Below are 17,471 nucleotides of genomic sequence, written 5' to 3'. Positions count from 1 at the left end.
TCTCTCTGTCTCTCTCTCTCTGCCCCTCCCCCACTAGCGCTCTCTCCTTCTCTCTCAAAAATAGACATTTTTAAAAAGAATTTTTTAATTAATGAAAGATTTGTAATTTACCACCACCCACCATACATGTTTTCACTTCATGCTGATTTCACACACGTCTTCACCTCAGAATGGTGTTTTATGGCTTAGGAATGGCCTTTAGTCTTTTCCCTGGTTACAGAGCAATCCATTCATTCATTCAACATGTGTTTATTGCCTCTAGTCTGTGCTGGGCACTTGTTCTGAGCACCTGATAGATGGGCACAGCTGTCAAGCCACATATCTCTGTGTACTGCAATTCAGAAAAAAATCATAAAAAGATAGTCGAATGACCTCAAATCCCACTACCCTGAGGTGACCACGCTTCATAACTTAGGATCAAGAAAGAATTTTCTTTCACTTTATGGTATATCATAAACGCGTTTCCAAGGCATCATCTGTGGAAAGCAGATCTTCTGCATTTGAGGGTTTTGTCTCGCTGCTGTCCTGTGGTGTCCACCCTTCAGTGTTCCTGCCCCGCCAGCCCTGGAACCACCCGGAAGCAGTAGGAGTAGTAAAGACCAGGAAAGGGGCCTCAGTGGCTCTCGAACTTGGGTTGACGGCAGTAAGCTTCGTATGTTCACCGCAGCGGCTGCCGGAGAGGAAGTGTAGCCCAGAGGTTCCAGACTCTGCAGCTGGGACCCCTCGAGCTCACCTGTTCCCGGCTGCTGCCGGACTGACTGTCAGTTCAGCCCCTGCAAGCAGGAGACAGGCCAGGCGGTGAACCTGCACAGGCAGTCACCTGCCCAAAGGAGTCTGACGGGTCTGTTATACTGACACGGAAATTTCCTTTCTAGAGTAAACACATTTTCTTTCCTTGTTGAAATGAAGAAATCAAGTGTAGTCAGATCCCATTTTTGCTTTAAAACTATAGAGGTTATAAACACGCATAGTTATGGAAGAAGAGAGGGCCTTTATTTACTGCTTTATACATTAGTACATATTTTGAGTGTTTTACCATGAGTGTATATTACATTTCAAACATTATACACACGCATGAGAGAGACTGACAGAGTGAGGGATAGAGAGAGAGCGTGCACACACAAGCGTGAGAATCTGGGCATTCTGGCACATATCTTAGGCACCTCTCTGAGTATTTCCCTAGCTTACATTTTTCAGAAGTAGGATTCCTTAATGTGGAATTGCTGTATTTTGCCAGTCCTTAGTGTATATATTGCAGAATTAATCCTCAGAATGGTTAGACCAGTTTATGCCCTTACCAGTAGATGGATACTAACTTGTCTTAATCTACAGTAATGCTAGGTAGTACTTTCAATAATTCTCAATATAATAGATAAGACAGCATTTTATCTTAAGTTCTACTTTTATTACTAGTTGCAATTTTAAGAACTTACTGCATATTTGTATCTCTTCTTTTTAGTGGCTTACTCTTCTTTGGACATTTTTGTTCTTGTGGTATTTCTCTTCTAATCTCAATTTTATTTTTTTTCTCTTCCTGTAGTTCGTTGGAGTGATTGAATTTTCTTTTTTTCATAGATACTTTTTAATATATGGGTTTACTCTGTATTTGTATTCTTCCAGGAGTTCCCTGTGGGTTCTTAACATACTTACCTAGCACTGGATTTTTCTTATAAAGCCCAGAAAGAGAAAACAAGCTTCTCCATCATCCTGCTAAACAGGAGAATGTGAGTGATCCCTCTGAGTCCACATCCAGCCCCAGCTCACCCCACCCCCCACAGGGTATCACATGGGATTTTACCTCCAAACTGGCATTTCACACATTTTGTTTCACAAGAACTAATTACACAGATATTTAACAAGATATTTTACTCATTCTGTGTTGGCTGCTGCATTTAAATCCTTCTTCTTCCCAGACACCTCTTTCTTTTCTTAATTAATTAATTCATTAATTGTCACTCAACACATCTCCAAAGGCAAGGGAATCAAAAGCAAATATGAACTATTGGGACCTCATCAAGATAAAAAGCTTCTGCATGGCAAAGGAAACAATCAACAAAGCTAGCAGGAAAAGATAGTTGCAAATGACATTNTATATAGATAAGCTAGGAGTCATTCTGTTTGGCTCTCAAGAGAATGAATGTTTCTGAATTGGCTTGTTTGTGGAAACTATCATGGGGGCCCTAAATGTGTCAATCTTTGCACCTGGGTTTATGTTTTAGCTACTCTTATCTATCCTCATCCCAGCTGCTAGTATAAGGGAGGGTGTTTGTGGACTGTAGGCCTTGAGGAAGGGACTTCTATGCTTCACCAATTAGCAAAGATATATGTAGTAACTATGTTCTGCCCTTATCTGTACCTTAACCCCAAAATAGGCTCTTTGTCTCAGGGCCAGGTACAATTGTAACTCTTGTGTTCTTAACCCCCTTTATTATCTAAGTCTTGGATCTGCAAGGCCCATAGGAAGAGCCTTTTGACAATCATCCACAGTGCTTTCAGCTAAAGGTAGGAATATGCTTTTCCTTATGAGGTATCTGTGTTCAGAATATGGGTCTGATATGGAATATTGTGAGGCCTGGTCAATACCAGCAGGCTCATTTCCAACATGAGCCAGTAGTAGCAGAAGAAGATACCAGTTTTCGTTTCTCATGGCAGGAGCTGTGCAAACACTGCCATTTCCTTGCTGTGACTACCATCCAGAGAGGCCAGTGTGGCTCCCGGCAGGTGGGGGAGGGGGGAAAGGGGTTATGGGCGTGAAAGAGGGCACTTGTTGGGATGAGCACTGAGTGTTATATGGAAACCAACTCGACAATAAACTCTAATAAAAAAATCCTTCTTCTTCCTAGATACCTCTTTCTTTTTTAATTAATTAATTAATATTTAAATTTACATTCAAGTTAGTTAGCATATAGTCCAACAATGATTTCAGGAGTAGATTTCTTAATGACTCTTATCCATTTAGCCCATCCCCCCTCCCACAAACCTTCCAGCAACCCTGTTTGTTCTCTATATTTAAGAGTCTCTTATGTTTTGTCCCCCTCTGTTTTTATATTATTTTTTTTAATGTTTTATTTATTTCTAGGAGAGAGAGAGAGAGAGAGAGAGAGACAGCGTGAGCAGGGGAGGGTCAGAGCGAGAGGGAGTCACAGACTGAAACAGGCTCCAGGCTCTGAGCTGGCAGTCAGCACAGAGCCCGACACGGGTCTCGAACCCACGAACCGCGAGATCATGACCTAAGTGAAAGTCGGACGCTTAACCGACTAAGCCACCCAGGCGCCCCATGTTTTTATATTATTTTTGCTTCCCTTCCCTTATGTTTGTCTGTTTTGTATCTTAAAGTCCTCATATGAGTGAAGTCATATGATATTTGTCTTTCTCTGACTAACTTCACTTAGCATAATACTCTCTAGTTCCATCCACGTAGTTGTAAATGGCAAGATTTCATTCTGTTTGATTGCCAAGTAATACTCCATTGTATATATATACACCACATCTTCTTTATCCATTCATTCATTGATGGACATTTGGTCTATTCTCATACTTTGGCTATTGTTGATAGAGCTGCTATAAACATTGGAGTGCATGTGCCCCTTCAAAACAGCACACTGTATCCCTTGGATAAATACCTAGTAGTACAAGGTATTTATCCCTTGCACTTCCCTGCCCTTGCTGGGTCATAGGGTAGTTCTAGTTTTAATTTTTTGAGAAACTTCATGCTGTTTTCCAGAGTGGCTGCACCAGTTTGCATTCCCACCAGCAGTGCAAAAGAGATCCTCTTTCTCCTCATGCTCACCAATATCTGTGTTGCCTGAGTTGTTAATGTTAGCTATTCTGACAGGTGTGAGGTGATATCTCATTGTGGTTTTGATTTGTATTTCCCTGATTATGAGTGATGTTGGGCATCTTTCCATGTATCTGTTAGCTATCTGGATGTCTTCTTTGGAGAAGTGTCTATTCATGTCTTTTGCCCATTTCTTCATTGGATTATTTGTTTTATGGGTGTTGAATTTGTAAGTTCTTTATAGATTTTTGGATACTAATCCTTTATCTGATATGTCATTTGCAAATATCTCCTCCCATTCCATTGGTTGCCTTTTAGTTTTGCTGACTGTTTCCTTCACTGTGCAGAAAGAAGCTTTTTATTTTGATGAGGTCCCAAGAATTCATTTTTATTTTTGTTTCCCTTGTCTCTGGAGATGTGTTGAGTAAGAAGTTGCTGCAGCCGAGGTCAAAGAGGTTTTTACCTGCCTTCTCTTCTAGGGTTATGATGGCTTCCTGTCTTACATTTAGGTCTTTCATCCATTTTGAGTTTATTTTTGTGTATGGTATAAGAAAGTGGTCCAGGTTCATTTTTCTGCATGCCGCTGTACAGTTTTCCCTGCACCATTTGCTGAAGAGACTATCTTTGTCCCATTGGGTATTCTTTCGTGCTTCATCAAAGATTAATTGGTCATACATTTGTGGGTCCATTTCCGAGTTCTCTATTCTGTTTCATTGATCTAAGTGTCTGTTTTTGTGCCAGTACAATACTGTCTTGATGATTACAGTTTTGTAATACAGCTTGAAATCTTGGGATTGTGATGCCTCCAGCTTTGGTTATAGATTCCTCTTTCTTATTTCTTGAGAATTTCCTCCATTGTTTTTTCCAGAGAGGGTCTTTTGAGTCCTTGTGTTTCTAAAAATGTTATCTATGTGTAAAGGTATATAATTATTTAAATGTATATTTACTTAGAATTCTGTGCTCAGGATTTAACAGTAAGTCTGCTAATTTTTTTGCCTACTATTGCTTTTTGCACCCCTCTATTTCCTCCTAGATTTATGCTTCTTTTTAAAAAATTTTTAATTAATTTTTAGAGAGAGAGAGCACAAGTGGGAGAGAGGGGCAAAGGGAGAGAGAGAAAGAATCTTAAGCAGGCTGCACGCTCAGCACGGAGCCCAATACAGGGCTCCATCCCATGATGCTGGGATCATGACCTGAGCCAAAATGAAGTCCAATGCTTAACCAACTGAGCCACCCAGGTGCCCCTAGATTTATGCTTCTCATAGAGGAGTTCCTGTAGCAATGACCTAAGGGAGGTTCTGTATTAACTTGTCTCCTCAGGGATAAATCCCTCTTTCTTGAATTTTTGGCTACCTTTTGTGGTGTAATCTTTCCTTAAATGTTTGATGGCTCTTGATTGTGTGCTACTCTTTGTGACTGAGCTGGCCACTGGGTACCGGCTTTGTGGAGGGTGGCTTGTCCTAAGGCTGCTGTCAGGGCAGCAGGGCAGAGGGGGTGGTGCCTCTAGGTGGGTGCCAAAGCTCCTGGTCCCTCGCAGGACCATCTGTGATCCTGAGCACTGCCTCTGTCTCTCTGTCTCTCTCTGTCTCTCTGTCTCTCTCTCGCTGTGTGACCCATATACACTACTCCTGGGGACCACACTCATTGCCCCTGGATGGTCAGCAGAGATGGGAAGACAGTGAAGTCTCTGTGAGACCCCATCTCATCATTCTGTGGGCTGCTGGCAACCCCATCCTGCTTTCCTTCTTGCACTGAGGGTGTAGAACACTTCGTGTGTGGCCCCACAGTCTGTAGCCTTGTTGGCTCATGCTTTTTCTCTTCGCTTTAGTCCCAGTTGCTCTCCATCGTTCAGGTCTTCTCCTAGTTTCTGTACCCGTGGTACATCCCCTTCTTGCTTTCAAAATCTTTGTTTTCTTTCTTTATTTCTTTAAAATAACATCTTTGGGCGCCTGGGTGGCTCAGTCAGTTGGGCTTCCGACTATCGATTTTGACTGAGATCATGATCTCACGGTTCATGGGTTCAAGCCTGCATCAGGCTCTGTGTTGGTGGTGTGGAATCTGCTTGGGATTCCCTCTCTGCCCCTCCCTGCTCATGTGTGTTTTTCTCTCTCTCAAAATAAATAAATAAACTTAAAAAAATCTTTATCATTTTGAGGGTTTTGTATGGAATAAGGAGATTGACACATGTTCTCAGCATACCTTCCTAAAAGCAGAAGTGTGAGCTTTACAGTTCTATCAAATTTCTGATGGCCCAAATTCCCGCACCTTCTCCACCACTTCTAGGATCTTTCAGACCTACAGTTAGACATAACTGGGGAACATTGGGGTTTTAAAGAACTGCAGGGATGTGTGCCCTGCTCATGGGTTCCCCAGAGGAGTGCTCTTCCCTGAGACTTCTGAGGGAAGGGCATGAGCTGGAAGTGGAAGGAGGCCCAGGAGATGACCAACAGGTGCTGCAGGGGTGGGAGAGAGTCTGCACTGGCCTGCAGGTCCTGAGGAGCGTGTAGATGGGGTATAGAAGAAGTTTGAGCAGCAAGAACAGAGTTTACTAGGCACTGAGTCAATGTCCGTCTCAAATTGATAATGGTTACATAGTACACAATCATGTGATTGATCAAAGTACTTCTGAATAAAATAGAAATCTTTTTGTTTCCGGTGCCTGGGTGGCTCAGTCGGTTGAGTGTCTGACTTTGGCTCAGGTCATGATCTCACGGTTCATGGGTTCGAGCGTCCTGTTGAGCTCTGTGCTGACAGCTGGGAGCCTGGAGCCTGCTTTGAATTCTGTGTCTCCCTCTCTTTCTGCCCCTCCCCTACTTGTGCGCGTGCTCTCTCTCTCTCTCAAAAATAAATAAACATTAAAAAATGAAATAACAAAAAGATCAGATGATTGGGGTCCCTGGGTAACTCAGTTGGGCACCTGACTCTTGATTTCAGCTCAGGTTGTGATCCCAGGGTTGTGAGATTGAGCCCTGTGTCAGGATTCTCTCTCTCTCTCTTTCTGCCCCTACCCCCTCTCCATTTGCCCCTCTCCCCCACTGGCATGCTCTCTCTCTCTCTCAAAATAAAAAAAAAAAAAAAATCAGATGATCTTAGTGGTGTATAAGGCGAAGTCCTGACAGTGATGCTCAATGCTGATAGGTCAATGCCTGCAGCAGTGACTGATGATGTGAATGTGTTTTTTGGCTGTTTTTCAGGACCAGGCAGCTAAATGGCACCTGTGTCAGCTCGGTGGACATGGAGCTCTTCCTCCATTACTCCCTCATCCCATCAGTAAGTAAAGGCAGAGAAGAGCAAAGAGGAGAGAGGAGGGAATTGGGTTTTTCCCATACAGACTCCCAAAAGGGCCTGAATAGGTCAGCAGAGAGACATCAGCTGAATTTCCTTAACTTGCTTTCTTATGTTATGCACCAAAACACAGGCAGAGGAAGGATTTTAAGGGCTAAAGAGTCAAGGACACTGGTTTTTAGGGATTCAAAAAAGGTTCTTCTAAGGAAGCAATGACAGCTGAGGTCTGTTGGAAGATGTAGTAAAGAGCCTTTCAAGCAGAGAGGAGAGCATGTGCAAAGGCCCCGTGGAGGAGGTGAATGGAGAGCATGAGTAGCTGAGAAGGCTGGTGTGGCTGGAGTGAAGAGCTGAGGTGGAGTTTTCTGGGAGGTAAGCAGGCCTGGGCCAGGTGGGGCCCTGTGGGCTCTATGTGAAGCAGTGGTGTCTGCATTCTAAGTGCAGTGGGAAATAACTTGAGTATTTCCAGCATGTAGCTGGTGTGATCAGATGTCTGTTTTGAAATGATCGCTCTGATTGCATTGTGGGGATCAGGTTGCAAGTGGGCCAAAGAGGAGATGGTTTAGATTTTAGCTCATCCTGGATGGTGGTGGTCAGCTCAAGACATTGGGAGGTAAAATAGTAGGACTGAGTAATGCATTGGATAGAATAGTTAGGGAGAGGAAGGGTTGAGGACTGTGTGGGTCTCTGACTTGCACAGCCAGAAGGATGGCGGTATCTGTCATTAAGGAGAAACAGAAGAGATCCAGGTTTGGGGTGAATGAAGGCAAGGCAGGGAGGCAAATGATGAATTCCATTTAAGACATACTGAATTTAAGAAGTGCCAACTCTGTAGTTAGATGAACAGTTGGGGAGCTCATGAACAAGGTCTGGGCTGAAGAGTCAAGCTGAATCTTCTGGGCATTGGTGGCCATTGTATGCATGAACATGGGTGAGAGGACCCAGTAATAAGAGGAGTGATCCTTGGACTGAACGATGAGGAACTCCTGACTTTAGTGGTTGAATAAAGAATAATCCAGCAGAGGAGACTGAGAGGTAATGGAGAAAACCCAGAAAAGCCCAGGGTACAGGTTGTTTCTAAGAGGAGGAGGAAGCGGTCAACACTGGAATGCTGCTGAGAGATGAAGCCAGATTTGGGCTTGAAGTTTCCATTGGATTCATGGTAGTTTTCAACTTTGGCCAGAGTTCTTTCCATGGATTAGGAGGGAGAAGCCAGGTTAGGGGGCTGAAGAGCAACGAGAGGTGAGGAAACAGAGACAGCAAGTGTAGACAATTCTCAAGAAGTCTAGTAAAGGGGAGAGAAAAATGGCATCAAGTACCTGAGAATATGATTGAATTCTCAAAAAGCAGAAAATAAAAAAGGATTTGCAACCTGACAGGTATTATCCCCTTTTCACAGGTGAGGAAACTGAGGCTTGGAGAAGCTGGGTCTCTCTTCCAGTCAATATGTGAGAGAGACTAGATTTGAGCCTGTTCGGGACAACACAGAGGAAAGCTCAGTACAAAGCATTCCGGAAGCTCAAGAGCGTGTGCAGCTAGCTCCCTGACTCTGGGGACTGAGGAGTCACAGACACTCTGAGCTCTCCGCTCACCCACATGTTCTCCTTCAGGGAGGGCCTGCTGACACTCTCATCTTCTCTTCCTGTAGCTTTTCATCATTTTGGTCTTGTCCTTTCTCCAAAGACGAGAGCACCTTAAGCAGAGAGATGATACTTCTTACCTCCTGGGGAACCACTTTGCAATCATCATGTGAGTTGAACAATTGCTGATCGCTACAGCTTGGGGTACCCTGTGTTTGGGGCCAGCACCTACTATAAGGTCAGGATAACATCCCGTTACCTCCCCAACCTTGCCTCCTCTCCACCGCTCCTTTGCCTCCCTGCCTCACCCCAACCAAGCTCTGGGGGTTCAGAATTGGCATCCAAGCCATTTCAGCCTCAGCACCCACAGCTGCCTGCATATGATTAAAATGTTTCAAGCAGGTGCAGCTCACTATGGGAAAGGCCTCCCCAGCGTCAGCTCTATGGCCGCCTCAGGAAGCAGGAAGAAGAGAGTTCTCAGTTGGTCACTGGCAGCAGCAAACGTTCACACTGGCATGGCACCAGGAGACCCCGCGGACCAGGCTGCCCTCAGGGCCTTTCTGGTCTGCCATTCTGAGCCTCTGCACCCCTTCTCACATTTTCCCTTAAGCTCTAATTGCTTGTATCTCTGCCCCATCACCTTTAATAATTGATTATAATAGTGATCATAACACAGATAACAGTTATTGCACAGTGACTGTGACCCAGGCACCAGACCCATTGCTCTGCCTACATTACTTGGACGAACTCTCTTGCCAACCTAGCATCTGGAGGCCGTTTTCCCCACATAATGGATGAACAAACTCAGGCACAGAGAGGTTGAGTGTCGTGTCCAAGTCCACACAGCTAACAAGTGAAAAGAGCTTTAACTGAGGTCTGGTAGATGTTTGCTCTGATTTCCCCTGCGTCACAGCCTAAGCAAGCTCATGCGTGTAAACCTGTTGAAGTCTCAGCCTTGGGCTCTGGAGAAGGGAGAGGACGCCAAAGTGTCAGGACCAAGGCTAGTGGTGACCTAGTGCTTCAGGGTGACAACTCCACCTGCAATGTCCAGGGACCGCCTGTACCAGGTCCGAGTAGCAGACTCCTCCGGGATACCACCCGTTGGAGGGGTCAGCCCCTCCCAAAGTGCCAGGTCTGAGCCACACTGGTTGGGACACAGAGGCAGACTACCCTGGGCGTTTGACTTGCAGGGCCTGGATTAGGAGCTCGTATGGGTCACACCAAACTGCTTTCGGTTCAGTTGACAATGGCACCACCTGCTTGCTCCCTGGCCACTTTCCCATCAAAACCCCTGCTTTTCTGAGTAGTTTCGGCCCCTGCCCTCACTCATTAAAAGCCTCTCACACGTGTGTGGCATGCCAGTGTTTGTCAAGCGGCCCTTCATTTGCCGCCCACAGTGTCTCTGTGATACGAACAGAGTGGGGCTAGCCATCTGTTTTAAAGATACAAAACAGTGTCATTTATTGCTGAGGCACTCCAGGGAGGACTGATCAAATGCAAGTCATTTCAACAAAATGCATGTCCACAAACATGCATTGAGCACCTCCGCTTTTCAAGGCCCTGTGCTCTGTCCCTACCCCTTGGAGCCTGTAGTTTCCTAGACAAGTAATGACACAGGGGGGCGTGCTGAAACACGGCAAGGCAGAAGCTAGGTGGGCCTGGTTGGAGTGGTTGGGGTAATGGAAGGAAGTGGGGTGGGGGCTTCCTGGAAGAGGTGCTCCTTGAGCTAAGCCTTGGAGGTGAAGATGAGCAAGACTAAGGGTGTATGAGGGGAGATCCAGATCCTGCCCCCAGGTCCCTGCCTTCATGTGTGACTTCCTAGTTGCCATCCTGAGTTTTCATCCAAGCTGCTTCAGATGGCAATTCTTCTTTGTGAAGAATGTGATTGCTTCGGTTGATCTAGACAAAGCTATTTTGGTCAGAAGAAGAGATGGCTATCCCATAAAGCTTGTTTTTGTAAAAGGATATGAAAGGATTTTATAAAATTATAGAGATTTCACAGAAACTGCCAGGGCTGGCCTCATGGTAACTGGAACTCTAAAAATGGGCATCTCTGGGAGACTGATTTTATTTCTGCCTCCTTGTGTCACGGGAGCCCCTCAGCACCATTTTACTATTGTCCTCTCTGCTGTCCGACTTTATCATCTGACTTAGGATCTCTGCTTCCCTAAAATCACTGCTTGCCTCTACCACTGACTCTGATCCCAACTTGGCATGACTTTCCAGAACAGAATTTTAACAGCTACCTGGCTCATGTCTTCAGGGTGAGAAACCCTAAATACAAGACCAGGCATTTGATTGGCCTATCTAAAGTCAGGTGGTCACCCCTGGTCCAATCAGCTATGGCCAGGAAGGGATGCTTGTGTGGAACCAGCACAGCCCATGAGTCCCAGACCTTCTCAGGGATATTGGAACTCCCATAGTGGCCAGGTGCGGGGCAGGCTTCCAAGCCTGTCTAGCAGATAATCCTTGCTTTGGTCTCTCCAGTCATATTGTCTGTGTCTCTCATAAGTGAAACCCACCCCATTTTGTTTGTTGTCATGGCTATTGGTGTCCTTGCTTGTGTCCCCCTCCCCAAACCCCTTCCTCAAGGCTCCTCAGGGGCAAAGTTTTTTGTCTTCCTCACCTCAGTACCCTGAATCCATGCCTACCCCTAGAATTGGCACCGAGGGCCTCAGACAATGTCAGCTGGAATGAGTAATTTTCCACCTGATAATCCCTCCTCAAGGTGGGGTTGCTATTTGGAAGTGATAGGGGAATGAGCCACTGTCTGGCCTCACCAGCTGTTTCTCTTGTTCACAGACCTCTTGACTTTGTGGGCACCTTTAGTAACCGATGGTCTTATGGAATCGCCTTTGGGGCCACAGCCAATAAAGTCATGTTCTTGTTCTCAGAAGGGTACCAGCCCTTGCAGATCCCGCAATGGGCACAAGGTAAGGGCTGCCTCGTAGCTGCTGGGGGTTTCACCATGGCAAGTCTTGCTCTCAGAGACTGCCTGGCCGGGGTCCTCTGGGGTCAGGGGATAAACTTTGTGAGCAGTCAGTGTTCCCCACCTGTTATTTGCCCCAGGAAGATGCCTCGCCCACCAGATCTCTATGCTTACTTATGAGGCTTTCCCCCAGTGAGATTCAGGCTCCTTTAGACATAGAACAAAGGCTCAGAAAGTAGGTTCGCCATCACCTACCCCCAAAATCTCTCCTAAGTCCCAGCCATTGCTGCCTTCTTGATATCAACAAGCTCCAGGATTCCTCCTCACAGAACAATGCTTACTTCTTTGTCTGTTGGTTTGTGGTCTCATCAATCCCCGGGCCTCATGTTCTCCCTAAAGGATCAGCTCTAATTTACAGATTTTATCATCCTAATACAATGACTCCGAACCTCTCTGTTCAGCCTGGTTCTCTCTCAGGGGCTCCAGACCTATCTGAGCAAATGCCTACCAACACCTCATTAGTCTTTAGGGAAATGCAAATTAAAACTGAAATGATATACCACCACATACCTTTTGACGTATACAGTTTGATAAATTTTGGCAAATATTTATATCCATGAAATCATTACCACAATCAAGGTAACGAACCCCTTAAGTTGTCCCCTTCCCACTCTATTCTATCACTACCCTCATCACTAATCTTTTTCCAGAACTTTATATAAATGGGATCATAGAGAATGTACTTGTCTGTGTGTGTGTGTGTACACTTTCACACAGCATGTTATTTTGAGATTCATACACATTTAACATGTGCCAGAAATTCACTCTTTTTTTTCCTTTATGGGTGGTGCTCCAGTAAATGGAGAAAACAGAGTTTGTATACTCATTCATCTCTTGATGGACATTTGATTTATTCACAGTTTTTGGCTCTTGCATATAAAGCTGCTCTGAACATTTGTGTACAAATCTTTGTGTGCACCTGTGCTTCCATTTTTCCTGGGGAAGTGCCTATGAGTGGAATGGCTGGATCATATACATCATGTAGTAGATCATACTTAAATTTTTTTTAATGTTTATTTTTGAGAGAGACAGAGACAGAGCATGAGCAAGGGAAGGACAGAGAGAGAGACACACACACAGAATCAGAAGTGGGCTCCAGACTCCGAGCTGTCGGCACAGAGCCTAACACGAGTCTCAAACTCCTGAACCGTGAGATCATGACCTAAGATGAAGTCAGATGCTCAACCAACTGAGCCACCCAGGGGCCCTGAGATCATACTTTTTAAGGAAATTGTCAAACTGTTTTCCAAAGTGATGGTTCCATTTTAGATTATCACTGTCAGTATGCGAGACTTCTCATTTCTCTATATCCTTAAGGAACACGTGGTCAGCCTTTTTATTTTTTATTTATATTTTTGTTGTTGTCAGTCTCTTTAAATTTGTTTTAATTTGAATATAGTTGACATGCCATGTTAAATTAGTTTAAGGTGTATAACACAGTAACTCAACATCTCTATGTTATGCTCTGCTCACCACAAACATGGCTACCATCTGTCAGCGTACAACACTATTATATTATTGACTCTATTCCCTATGCTGTGCCTTTTTGCTGCTGTGACTTATTCACTCCCAAACTGACAGCCTATAAGTCCCCTTCACCCATTTTGTCCATCCCTCCACTGCCCCTAACCCCTCTCTGGCAGCCATCAGTTTGTTACCTGTAAATATAGGTCTGATTCTGTTTGTTGAAGAAATATAGTAAGTGTTGGTGAGGATGTGGAGAAAAAAGGACCCTCATGTACTGTTGGCAGGAATGCAAGTTGGTATAGCCACTGTGGAAAACAGTATAGAGGTTCCCTAGAAGTGAAAAAGAGAACTACCATCTGACCCAGTAATCCCATCACTGGGTATTTACCCAAAGAAAATGAGAACACCGGGTGCCTGGGTGGTTCAGTCAGTTGAGCATTCCACTCCTGATTTCGGCTCAGGTCATGATTTGAGGGCTGTGATATCAAGCCCTGTGTCAGGCTCTACATGGAGCATGGAGCCTGCTTGAGATTCTCTCTCTCTCGCTCTCTCTCTCTCTCTCTCTCTCTCTATCTCTCTCTCCCCCATCCCTCTCCTCTGCTTGCACCCTATTTCTCTAAAATAAAAAAAAAATCTAAGCACTAATTTGAAAAGATGTAAGCATCCTATGTTTATTGAAACATTATTTACAATAGCCAAGATATATAAACAACCTAAGTGTTCATCCATCGATGAATGGATAAAGAAGATACAGTGTGTGTGTGTGTGTATATATATATATATATATATATGTATATGTAGTATATATATATACAGTGTATATATACATATACATATATATAAAGAAGATATAGTGTATATATGTAGCATATATATATGTAGTATATATGTATATAGTGTATATAGTGTATATACACACACACACACACAATGGAATAATAGTCAGCCATAGAAAGAATGAAATCTTGCCATTTGTAACATGGATGGATCTAGAGGGTATTATGCTAAGGGAAATAAGTCAGAGAAAAACAAACACCATATGATTTCACCCATTTGTAGAATCTAAAAACCAAACGAATAGACAGTCTTTTTAATTTTAGCCATTTTAAGAGGCATGTAGTGATGTCTTATTGTGGTTTTAATATTTTGATGTGCTTTTTGCTATCCACATAGCTCTTTGGTGACATGTCCAAATCACTTTCCTTATTTATAAAAATTGGATTTTTTATTTTCTTCTTACTGAATTTCGACAGTTCTTTATGTAGTGTGTACGCGAGTCCTTTATCAGACATGGGAATTGCATTTGCTCCTAGACTGTAGCTGTTTTTTTCATTCTACCAATAATTTCTTTTGAAAAGCTGCCTTAAAAGTTTGATGAAATCTAATTTATTCATTTTATTTTATGGCTCATGCTTATGGTGCCCTAGAAGAAATCTTTGCATAATAGAAGGTCACTTAGATTTTCTCCTATGTTTTTTCTAGAAGCTTTTTAGTTTTATGATATGTTGCTTTTCGGCCTGTGATATATTTTGAGTTAATTTTTGCTTATAGTATGAGGTCTTGGTTAAGGTTTTGTTGTGTGTTGGGGTTTTTTTTTTTTTTGGCTTGTTTTGGCTTTTTTTTGCCTTTGGTTATCCATTTTTTCCAGCACTGCTTTTTTATCCTTTTTATCCTTTGCCCACAAAATTGCCTTTGGACCCTTGACAGCGTCAGTTGGCTCCACAGGCACGGGTCTGTTTCTGGACTCTGTTCTGTTCCGTTGATCTGCAGTGTGTGAGGGTTCCAATTTCTGCACATCCTCACCAACACTGTTTTATATTTTTAAACCGGTTATAGCCATCTTAGTACGTGTGATGTAGGATCTAATCACTGTCTTGATTTGCATTTCCCTAAAGATTAATGCCGTTGAGCATCTGGCTGGGTCAGAACATTATTTCTTGGTTCGTGGCTCTAGATTCCTCTCTTCAGTTTGCAGGAAGTGATCATGTAGATGTATCCTCTGAACATCTTCATGCGTCCCGAGTCCACCTCTTCCCTCGCTTTTGTCTGGACCCTCTATTTCCCAGCTCCTGGTGTTCCTGTGCTTCTCATCTTGGGGTCTTCCTGTCAGCCGTCTGCGTCAACGGGGGGCTCGGGCCGGGTATCATAGCTTCCGTCTCTTGTGTCTGCTGGCATTTTGGGGTTCTGTTCTCGGGCCTTCCTCCTCTTCCTCCTACTTCGGGTGTTGTTACCAAATGGTCTCGGGACCTGGCTTTGTTGTCGATGTTGCCTCCAGGTGTGGGGTTTGCCATTTTGGTTGCTCCGTCTGCTTCTGTGGCAGAGGGACTTCCGGCAGATTACAGAATTATGCTGCCGTGGCTTCCAACCTCACAGAAATTATTCCTTCTATGTCGTCCTTTCCTGCCAGCCTCCCACCTGTCACAGTCACAGAAATAATGACCAGCCCCAACCAGCCATTTCCCATCCTCTGGGGGAGGAATGCCCTCCCTTCCCTTCTTGCCATCTTACAAACCCCTGCTTATATTTCCTGGCCTTGCTATATGTCACCACTTTCAGGAAGCCTTCTCTGACCCAGACCCCAGGTGAAGTCAGTGGCTTCCTCTCCTTGTCCCCACAGCCGATTGAATATGCCTCTGTTGACACACCACTCACCTTCCTTCCTGTCTTCCCTATTGGACTATAAGCATCTCAGAAAGCAAGAGACTTGTTCATTCCTCCTGCAGCCTTAGTGCCTGGCCCTGGACCCAGCTCAAAGCAGCTGGGTAAAGATTGTCTTACATGAGTAGGTTTTCCTAGATCTTTCCTCTGAGGGCTAGTCAGTGGCAGAATGAATCTTATCACTGCCTCGTTTAGAGAGTATGTGATGGGTATAAGAAGTTTTGTACACACACACACACACACACCCCACCACCACTCTTCGTGTTGCCCTGGTGGACTTACAGTGCTTTACTCTGTGATTGCTGTTTGTCCATCTATGAGGCCTGTCTCTGCACTTCACACTGTGAGCCAGCCAAGGGCAGGGACCAAGCCTTCCTCATCTCAATAGTTAGCCAGCACCTGGCATGGAAGACGTCCCAGGAAGGGTCTCTTGCAAGAACGAAAGACATTCGCACATTCCTCTTTGCTGAGCTGGGGCTTGTCCACTCATTTCCTTGGGACCTGAGGCCTGTGACTGGAAGTCAGTGTAAAGCCCTGTCGCTTTGTTGGGATAAGGGCTCATAGCATCTCTGGCCCTGTCTCCCCCAGCCTTCGTGCTTCTGATCGGAGGCATGGAAGTCGGCCTGTCTTACTTCCCCTTCTTTGCCTGCCTCTCGTCGGAGTTCCAGCTGGTCAGCTCCATCCTCGGCTTCAGCTACTCTCTGATCTGGTAAGACGGACGCTGTGTGTCTGCCCTCCTGTGACTCCTTTGCTGTGGCTGCACTCTGGACAAAGGGCTGGAGGTGACCCGAGAGCTCCCTTGGAGGGCATCTTTGCTCAGACAGAGGCCCGTGATGGGCAGGTGGGGTGACTGGTCCCAGGTCCCATGGTGGCCTCTCCCTGGGACTGCACCTAAGGCTGCAGGAGGTCAGGTATTTCTTTCTGCTTCATGGACCACTCTCAGAATATTCCAGAAATTGGGGTTGTAGAACATTTCATTTCTGTCAACTGCCATGGGTCCCAATGGGAGATGTTGGAGACCCATTTGGATGCCTCTTCTCTGTGCTGTCATGTCTCCCCTGGGAGCCCAGGAGAAAAATCCATGTGCCTTAACATGGCATTCAGGGCCACTGTGGTCTGGCCTCCCCTGTGTCTCCATCCCTAGCAGTCTCTAGCACACACCTCCAGTCACACCAGACTCTTGCATTCCTTCATCCACCCACTCATTCACTCAGCAAACATGCTATTATGTCCCTGCTATGAGCCAGGGAGTGTGCTGGACAGCAGGATAGACCCCTTTGGGTCACACGTTCTGGCCTCTTTGTCTATATGTTGTTATTCTCCCCTGTGGGTTATCTTCCCCGACTGGATCCACTGACAGACCCATGCTCACCCTTCATGGATCATTGACCCCACAGATGGAGGACTTCTTGACCCTCCTGGTGATTTCTGTGCTCTCAGCATTGGCCCCAGACCCAGCCTGGAACCGGCCCCAGGAATACTTGCTGAGTGAATCTTCCCATGAACATTCTGCTTTCTAGCCCCTGCCCCCTTACTGAGCTGGCTCCCCTCCTACAGCACTTTCTGTGGGGCAGGGGTCCTCAGGCCCAGTGTGTGGGCCACTGCAGGGGGCTCTCCAGCACCTGACACACCGTGGCTACCATTCCTAAGTTTGTAAACAGCTTGCTTTATAAGATTAAAGAGAGGGTATCCAGGGTTAGACATGGGGTAATACCAT

General features: G+C 45.1%; 1 protein-coding gene across 1 annotated transcript in view; it reads left to right on the top strand.

Annotated features, from left to right (window-relative positions):
• Positions 1-7,012: 7,012 nt before the first annotated feature.
• Positions 7,013-17,471, top strand: part of LOC144224986 (stimulated by retinoic acid gene 6 protein-like) — a 38,747-nt gene continuing 28,288 nt past the window's right edge. The window contains exons 1-4 of the mRNA XM_077756069.1: positions 7,013-7,048; positions 8,709-8,809; positions 11,443-11,573; positions 16,343-16,463. Of these exons, the coding sequence (XP_077612195.1) occupies positions 7,013-7,048; positions 8,709-8,809; positions 11,443-11,573; positions 16,343-16,463 (389 nt within the window). The remainder of the gene's footprint in view (positions 7,049-8,708; positions 8,810-11,442; positions 11,574-16,342; positions 16,464-17,471) is intronic.

The sequence above is a fragment of the Crocuta crocuta genome, unplaced genomic scaffold, assembly GCF_008692635.1.
Source record: "Crocuta crocuta isolate KB4526 unplaced genomic scaffold, BGI_CrCroc_1.0 scaffold431, whole genome shotgun sequence".
NCBI classification, from domain to species: Eukaryota; Metazoa; Chordata; class Mammalia; order Carnivora; family Hyaenidae; genus Crocuta; species Crocuta crocuta.
The sequence above is the reverse complement of the archived record's forward strand: the minus strand, read 5'-3'. Positions and strand labels throughout refer to the sequence as shown.